This window comes from Spermophilus citellus (assembly GCF_964194105.1).
Source record: "Spermophilus citellus genome assembly, chromosome: 12".
Taxonomy (NCBI): Eukaryota; Metazoa; Chordata; class Mammalia; order Rodentia; family Sciuridae; genus Spermophilus; species Spermophilus citellus.
In genome coordinates, this window is record NC_138198.1 from 90,356,359 (window position 1) to 90,365,670 (window position 9,312).

The 9,312-nt window shown below is 36.0% G+C and overlaps 1 protein-coding gene across 1 annotated transcript in view; it reads left to right on the top strand.

The window, feature by feature from the left end:
- DSG1 (desmoglein 1) overlaps window positions 1-4,702 on the top strand; it is a gene marked incomplete at both ends in the record, with an annotated part of 32,472 nt that extends 27,770 nt beyond the window's left edge. The window contains 2 exons of the mRNA XM_081262662.1: window positions 839-1,047; window positions 3,611-4,702. Coding sequence (XP_081118788.1) covers window positions 839-1,047; window positions 3,611-4,702 — 1,301 coding nt within the window. The remainder of the gene's footprint in view (window positions 1-838; window positions 1,048-3,610) is intronic.
- Window positions 4,703-9,312: the final 4,610 nt, after the last annotated feature.

Genomic DNA, 9,312 nt, shown 5'->3' on the forward strand with positions numbered 1-9,312 from the left:
TCACATATCCATTTTGGTGAACAACACCAATATCTTCCCAACCTAAAGAAAAACTCTTGTGAACTCACATCTCCTTTTTCCTTGGTGTCCAATCAGTTATCGTATCCAACATTGTTTGCTGATGCATTTATGCTTTCACAAAGTCTATAAACCTTTGCACAGATCTTGAACAAATCATCATGGAAGACACCAGGTTAATTGAAGTATGAAAATTACACTTCCCACAAATTCGAGATCTTTTAAATATTAAGGTCATGGGAATTCCTATACTCTTATGGACATTCTCTCTGTGGCATTTCCATAGTCCATGCCATTGTTTTTTTTCCCACCTACCTCAAATATTGTAGCAAGTTTCTACTCAACCTTCACGTCCAAGAGCAGATCAAAGAACCATGGCCTCTTCTCTGAAAGCTAGTGGAGTTACTTTTGTTGTTGTTTTTTGTGTTTTTGTTTTTGCCTTTTTCTGGATGCCCTGAGCTTCCAATAATACATTGGAGGTATGCTTATACTGTTTTTTTAACCTTCAAAATTTGAGTTATTTATCTCAGTCTCTCAATTCGAAATCAAACTCTTGAGGGCATAGGTTTTTGTAACTTTTCTGCAGTCCCCACTTCTAACACATCATACAGTAGTCTCTGGATAGGTAATTACCAAATTAACAAATTGATCATTATTTTTTGACCTCAAGATCATAATTACCTCTCCTTTCTTTATATGTCATCTTCATTTTATTTCTTTGCTCATGAGTGCATGCCTGGATGAAGAAATCTTACATACTAGTAGTTTTTAGTTTATATTATACTAAAGAAAGTAAATTTAATGTGATCAACATTTTTAGGAGTCTATACAAATGAGTATTGTGGCAGAGAAATGCAGGATCTGGGAGGAGGAGAAAGAACAACAGGATTTGAACTAATGGATGGAGTTAAGACATCAGCGGCACCTGAGATATGTCAAGAATATTCTGGAACGTTAAGAAGAAATTCTATGAGGGAATGTAGAGAAGGCGGTTTGAATATGAATTTCATGGAAAATTACTTTTGTCAGGTAAGGCCTGTAGCTGCGTACCTTCCTCTCTATCCACCATATTCTAAGTTTTTCCATCAGGGAATTTGGGAAGAGTCTTGGATTCCCAACTTCTAATCTTCATGCCCAACAATTTTTATTGTGGCTGAATAATAACCCAAAAGCTCTCATCTGAGAATGTGTACTCTCCCTTTTAAAAATAGCCAGTGACTCCCAGTTGTGTTCTGTTATAACATAAATTCTGAATTCTTCAACATGGCAATTAAGGCAATTCACAAATTGACACCCCCGCCCCCCGCCACATCTCCAGTCACCCTTCCTTCCCATCAGCCTCACTTGCTGAGCTCCTTTGCCTTCTCCACAGTGGACTGTTCTCTAAGGTTTTGCTTCTGTATGATCCTCCTGCAATGCTTTTATCCCCTCCTCTCTCACAAAAACTTGCACCCATCCATCAAGATCCAGTTCAAATGTCACTGCCTCTCTGAAATTTTTACAGTTAATTATCTCATCCAAAATAAGATCTGTGTTTCCTCATCTGTATTTTTTTAGTACTTTTTACATTTTATAGAACTTACAATTGCCAAAATATGTTCAAAATTATGTCCACCACCACTTTTAGTATCTCATACATATGTTCTTTACATTGTAGGGCTAGCACTCAGTTCAGTTCCAAGCACATAGTAAACATTCATTAAGAGAGCCACAGTACATTTCCAGAACATTCTAAGAAATGAAAAGAGTGTGGGGCCTGGAAAAGTTTGGCAGAAGGAGAATTAACCTTGCCATCCCCAGGCAGAGACCCAACTGCTTGTGGTTACACATTACATGATATTCAACCTTCAGCAACTTCCTGTCTCTGATTTGGACTAGAAATACAATTCTGTCCTTCTGCATTCTCACCTAAAATGCTTTTATTAATTCCCCTCTGGTTTAGAGAGTGATTTATATTTTTAAATAAATATTAGTAAAAGCCTGTTAAATAGTAATTAATAATAATTGGAATAGCTCCTGAAACATATGGGAATACTTTCCATTCAGGTCCCTACCTATGAATATTATCTTCACAAAAAAAGTAGAATTGTGCCTTGAAACCTTCAAACTTATAGCTCCCACAGTCCACTCAATCGACTTCATTGTGATCTCTGATCAGCACCACTTGAAGGAGATGACTTCCTTCTCCTATAGACGTACAACCTCCATCACTCTGCATACCTGAACCCATGCTCCCTGGCACCTATGATCATGCCTTGTCTGTCTCATCCTACTGAAACATGAGCCCTAGGAGAGAAGATCATATCTGCTTTTGTTCATTGTTGCATAGCTAAGTTCCTAACAGAGTGCTTACCAAAGAACAAAGGCTGAATAAATATTTTTTTAAGGAACCAGCACAATGAGTTGGTTGACTACATGATATTTCTGATAGTCAACCTGAAAGCCTGCAATTCAGTACCATGAACTGCAAAGATGAAATCAAAGTACACACATCTGTGGGCTTTCAGCTTGAATTGAAAGAGATTAATCTTTAAAATTTGTCTGGGATCACTTTTATTTTTTAATATAAAAATGGCACAGATCCAGAGTCAAACTTTCCTATTGCACTAAAAAAGCCACATTAAACCAGGCACAGGGGCACACAGCTATAATCCCAGTGACTCTGGAGGCTAAGGCAGGAGGATTAAAAATTCAAAGCCAGCCTCAACAACTTAGCAAGGCTCTGAGCAACTTAGACCTGTCTTAAATAAAAAATAATAAAAAAGGGGAGCTGGGGATGTGACTTAGTGGTTAAGCACCCCTGGGTTTAATCCCTGGTAACAAATATAAAATTAAAATTTAAAAAGTAAGTAAATAAAAAGGACACATTAAAATAAACCTTCCCAGATCCACAACATTCATTCTGCTTGAAGAAAAGAAAATACAATGCTCAATGAACCCATAAACTATGAACTGCCTTTTTTAGAAAAAAAAATTATATATATATATATATATATATATATATATATATATATATATCACATTTTTGCATACCTCTTTCTAACTTTTTTTGTGTGTAGCAATTTTTTTGTTGGTTTGTTTGTTTGGGTACCAAAGATTGAACCCAGGGGTGCTTAACCACTGAGCCACATCCTCTGTCCTTTCTTTTATTTTTTATTTTGAGACAGGGCCTCACTAAGTTCTTGGGGCTGGCTTTGAACTCACAATCCTCCTGCCTCAGTCTCCCCAGCCCCCAGGATTTTAGGTGTGCACCACCACACCTGACTGTGTACAGCATTTTCATATGCCTCCTTCTAACTTGGTTATAAAATTGTTTATGGGACTTTTTTGTATGTGATTCTGTGCCCAATATGTACTATTTGAAATAATTCTACTAAAGTAAATTTTAAAATCAAGACATATTATTGGAATTATAGTTAAAATATCTTCTTACCAAATTCTTTCAAGAAATTATAATGCTTTTAAAATCATTTCCAGTAGATATTAGAACTTTGCTCTGCATAGGCCTCTTTGGAAATGCCCTGGAAGAAACAACAATGGTAAAGACAATATGTTTTCATAATTTCATTCTCTCTTTTCTCTACAAATTCAGAAGGCATATGCTTACGCAGATGAAGATGAAGGACGCCCGTCCAATGACTGCTTGCTCATATATGACATTGAAGGGGTAGGTTCGCCTGCCGGCTCCGTGGGCTGTTGCAGTTTCATTGGAGAAGACCTGGATGAAAGCTTCTTGGATACTCTGGGACCTAAATTTAAGAAATTGGCAGATATCAGCCTGGGAAGAGAAATCGACTCTTATCCAGACCCTGAACCTTCCTGGCAACCTCAGAGCACTGAACCACCTTGCCCTCAGCAGACAACAGAGCCCATGGCAGGTGGACACCCACCAGTCTCCCCGCACTTTGGCACTACTACCGTAATTTCTGAGAGCACCTATCCCTCAGGACCTGGTGTACAGCATCCTATGCCTATTCCTGATCCTCTGGGCTATGGTAATGTCACTATGACAGAGTCTTATACCACCTCTGGCACTCTGAAGCCCTCTGTCCATCTTCATGATAACCGGCATGCATCAAACGTGGTGGTGACAGAGAGGGTGGTGGGCCCAATCTCTGGCGCTGATTTGCATGGAATGCTAGATATGCCCGACTTGAGAGATGGCTCGAATGTGATAGTGACAGAAAGGGTCATAGCACCAGGTTCAAGTCTACCCACCTCTCTGACCATCTCTAATCCTAGAGAGTCTTCAAATGTGGTAGTGACAGAAAGAGTAATCCAACCAACTTCTGGCATGATGGGCAGTCTGAGTATGCATCCTGACTTATCAAATGCCCACAATGTGATTGTGACAGAGAGGGTTGTTTCTGGTGCTGGCATAAGTGGAATTAGTGGCACAGCTGGGATAAGTGGAGGTGGGGGCATAGGTAGCAGTGGCCTGGTTAGCACCAGCATGGGTGCCGGTAGCATGGGCCTGAGTGGAGCTGGAGTCAGTGGTAGTGGCATTGGGCTGAGCAACCTGGGTGGAGGAGGGGGCTTGAGTAGTAGTATGGGGGGGACAGCCACTATTGGTCATGTGAGGAGTTCCTCTGACCATCACTTTAGCCAGACCCTTGGATCTGCCTCCCCTAGCACATCTCGAAGTCGAATCACAAAGTACAGTACAGTACAATATACCAAGTAATCAGGATCCCAGTGTACCTATGCACAGTAATTGTGATGTAGGTTTAATTCCCACCACCCAAAAACCTAACAATGCAATTTATGATGCACAACTAGGTGCTAAGATAATTGTGGAACAAGCTGAGGAACCACGATGAGAAAAATAAATGAAAACATTGCTGTGGGGGAGAGCCTTCCTTAGCATTCATCAACATTTTTCTTATATTAGTACTAATGAAATTGTGATCGTGAACTAAATTAAGGAATGGTCTTTTTTTTTTTTTTTTTTGGATTCATGGCCTGTAGGGCCTTTTTTGCATCTATGAGGCCTGTAGTACATCTCCAATATATTAAGAAATAAAATGTGATCATGTAAAAGCACTGGCCTTAAGATGGCAATTGGCATAATTCTCCTTGCTCTGTTATGATTTGCCATGTAGCTCAGGCAACTTTCAAAAGTATAAAGATGTGATATGTTTATGTGGGGAAACAGGTTATTAACATGCTATTTCCCTCCATATACCCTGTTAATTTCATGGATAATATAAACTAAAAATCCAACCATGGATTTAGACCAGGGTTAATCATTAAATAAAATCTGACTATATAGTCAAGTCCATAAACAACCAAGGACTTTTACCTTGATTGCACCTTAACAGGACTCAATGAAGTGAACTTCAAATTAGGAAATATTTCCTAGGGGAAAATTCTATGAAACAGCAGCAAGAAAGTAAGATTTGTTCAGGGGAAACTGGCAATGTCTGCACCTGAATTTCGTGCTAGGACTTCGTTTAAATCTCCTATGGAGTCAAGGACTTTTCTGATTCTAGACTGTGTGTGATGGTAGATGTGATCTTGAAGAATATTGCTTACTGGTGAGGTTATGGGACATCACATTCATTTCTCTCTTTACCACTATGATACAGAATCAATAATAAGAAAAACTTGCCAAGTTAACTTATTAGATTGAAGCAAATAACACCTAACATGGTTGTCATCATTGGTGGTAAATGACCTTCCAAGTAAGCAGATGGAAACTGCGTTGTATTTTCAGATTGCATTTTCGGTACATGCTATTCACTCATACCCAGCTTTTTACTACATAGCTCCTAAGTTAAAAATGATTTACTTAAGCTGAGCTGTGGGGGAAAAAAAAGCTAGCAGTGTGGTTAAGCTTTGCGGGGAATTTTTTTAAGGGTCTCTAAGAAATGTTTTTAGAACATGTAAACTGTTTTAAATGGGGAAAGTTAGAAAAGAATTGTTTGGTAAAGTAATACCATAGTAATTATTAGCCTTAATTGAGTTTGGTACTTTCTTTAAACAATCCTCTGCTGCCATTTTGAGGTGATAAATCAGAATTAACAGAGTTTGATGATATTGTGTTAGCAAGAGTGAAATAATACTAGACAAACCCATTCCTTCAGTCTATCCCACTCCCTAATTAGATTTTTTCACTAGCATAAATTTTAAATTGCTAGTTTTATTTTTAATAAGCTCTTGGCTTATACTTGGTTCTGATTAATACTTTCCAAATAAAATAGTATAATATATTTTTTTTAGCTTCAAAACTTAGTAATGTGCTATTTATGATGTATTATTTCTGTGTATTTGCCATATTATGTTACCTGTTTAAGACTCTCTAAAAAGAATCAAACCATTCAAAGAGATAGGTAAATTTCCTATTGCATGGTAGAGGAATTTTTCCTCTTTTTAAAATCCATTGTTAATTTAAATTTCGCTAAAATGAAACTAGATCTGACAAAATAAAATTAGAAAAAAAATCTTTCCCCCAGAATTGTGAATTTTATACAACTTTTAAAGATTTTTCTCCTGTCTACTAAAATTTCCCAGGGTGTTATACAGTCCAAGAATCATCATTTAACTTCCAGCACTTCTCAAAGAGGGCTAGGAGTGAATTGTTTTACCTAGAGCTATTTTGCTCTACATAACAGCAAATGAGGTTAATATTTTAAAAGCCACAATATGCATCTTATTTTAACTCTGTAGAATATGTAAAATTTTGATAATCTGTAGCATGCCAAAATGCAGAGGTGTAAATAAAGTCATTTAAAGGGTGTCTTTCTTTTATTTCTTTCTGTCACTTTAGGGGATTGCATTAAGGATGGGTTAATTGTTTTTTCCAGAAACAAAATCAAGAGGTGTTTATTAAATTATACTTGAGTATGTCTGGGTTCAGGAATTTGAAGGAAAAGGAATGTTCATTCATTAATTAAGAGATTAAAGAAATTAATTAGTTCATTAAAGGAATGGTATCTGACCATAAGAAATTTATTTATTGTCCTAATATGAGATATCATGATAAGTCTTTTCTTAAAATACCTGATACCTTCCAGAGATGGTTTTTAGGTTATCTACCAAATGGTGGAGTGACAATCGTAAAGCTGCTGTTGTTAAGATCAATTATAAAATTATGGAAAATACAATTTTAAAATGCTAACATTAGTCATTTATTTTTCTAGGAAGAGTCCTTCAAGTCAACGTTTTTGAGGGAGGGTGGGGATTGCACAGTGATGTTCTAACTCTCCAGTTGTAAATTTCACAATCACCTTTTTAAAACATCAAGAACTCTAAGACTCATGTAAAGGTATATTTTTCAATGAGTAGCCTTTAGGCAGAATTTCATTCTTTTGATGCTTCACTCTAACTCAGATACATCATTCCATAGACCTAGAAGAGATGTGGAAATAATTTCATAAGTAAATAACTACAATTTACATCCATATGGCATGTTGAATCGTAAAGCAACATGCTCTTAGCAAAAGGGAGAAGGAATAGATAGTAGTTTTGTGTTTTGCATATATGGTTTGAAAACAAACCACGTTTATATAACATCTGATTTTCTAAAAAGGTATTCCTCAAGGCAAAAATTACTGTACTATAAATACTTTATTATTTAATATCAACCAAAATACCCTCTTGAGCTAATATTGACATTGAATTCCAGATATATCTGCTATATATTACTTACCTCTATGCCTGATGTAACTATTTGCACTGAAAAACTTGCAGGTAAAATATCTTTTTAACATTATTTATATATCTTCATCTGGACTTCTGCTCTATACTTATTAATAAAGTTTTTGGCATCATAATTTTATTTGATGTATTATTCTTAAATTTTAATTATATATCTTTAAAAAATTACATTTTTATATTAGGTGTATGTGTTTATTTATACAATTTATTTCTAAATTTATACCAAGATTTGATTGTCAGCCAAAGCATATGACATCCTTTATTTTTAGTAGGACATTAAAAGGGTTAAAGTCAGTGGGAAAAAAATGTCTATGACTATTTTGGAAAGACATTTTTAAAAAAATACTTACATTTTTCCATGCCTATTTAATAAGTTCCAGCCTTTGTAGGGGATTTCTGATACTTTTAAGACCTACTTCACATTTCATTGGAATATAACAGTTCACAGTAGAGCAAATCTTGTTAGTCCCAGATTATTCAATTTGTGATAAGACAAAGCCTGAATGGATCAACCTATTATTCATCAAACACTTTTGAAATATGAATAATTTATTTTTTAATTATCTATATTTTCTCCCATTTCATTATATATTAATTACTAAACAATTCATGATCAAATTTCTTTTGATCTAACTTATTTTTCATTGTCTATCTATTTCCCAAGCATCTTAAAACTCTGATGTTCATCTCTGGTGATGTTTAAAACAAGGTGCTTTCCTTCAAGTTTCAACATAAAAGTTTGGGGATTATTTGAGTGCTAGTTCCTTGCTTCATTATTGGTGGCTCTTTTAAGACAGTTTGTAATTCCAAAGAGTTGTGTTTATAGCAATAAAGATTGATATGCCTCTGTTATCTTTTCTGAATTATATGGTTGGGGGAGGTTGTAGATTGTAAGAAATAATTAGGAGTTATTAAATCTAGTTATTATTTTCAGCCCATACTCAAGGATATAATTATTTTATTTTCACAATGTTAAAATATATTTTCATTCTCCCTTTTCTAGTTTCCTTTCTTTTTTTTTTTCCATGTTTACTGAGAGATCTACTCTGGAGTACACCTTAGGGAAGCCAGAGCCCAGCCTTGACCAGGTAGTTAGCCTCACTCAAATAAACAGATGGTTTTTAAAAAGTAAATATATAAAAGCTTGCATTTTAAACTTTTGATATGTTTTAGCATTTCATGTATTACATATTTATTTTATACTTTTACTTCTTTCTTTCATACTCTGTTTTGTCTACACTCACATTTTGTTTCTTCTAAGTGGCTTTTGTTTTTTGCTTTTGAAGTCAGACCTCTTCCTTCCTGTGTCAGCAAGCCATGTATCTATCTCTCTGGGCACAGGACCCTTCTGACCAAGGGGTAGTCAAGAAAGAGCAAGGTTATCTGTGGGTCTGGAGAGAGTTCAAGAAGGAAAACAACAGGACACAAGGTCTGAGAGGTAACAGAGGTGAACTTGAGTTGGCCTTGGAGGCCATTCTAAACTCTGACTCATTCTGAGTATAATAAAGAGCCACTGGCAAAGTCTGGGATGAGCAGTGCTCTGCTCAGCTTTGTATTTTTTAAATATCACTCTACTTACAGTGTTGGCACTCATGGAAGGAAATCACAGAGTCAAGGAAACTGGCTAGAAGGTTA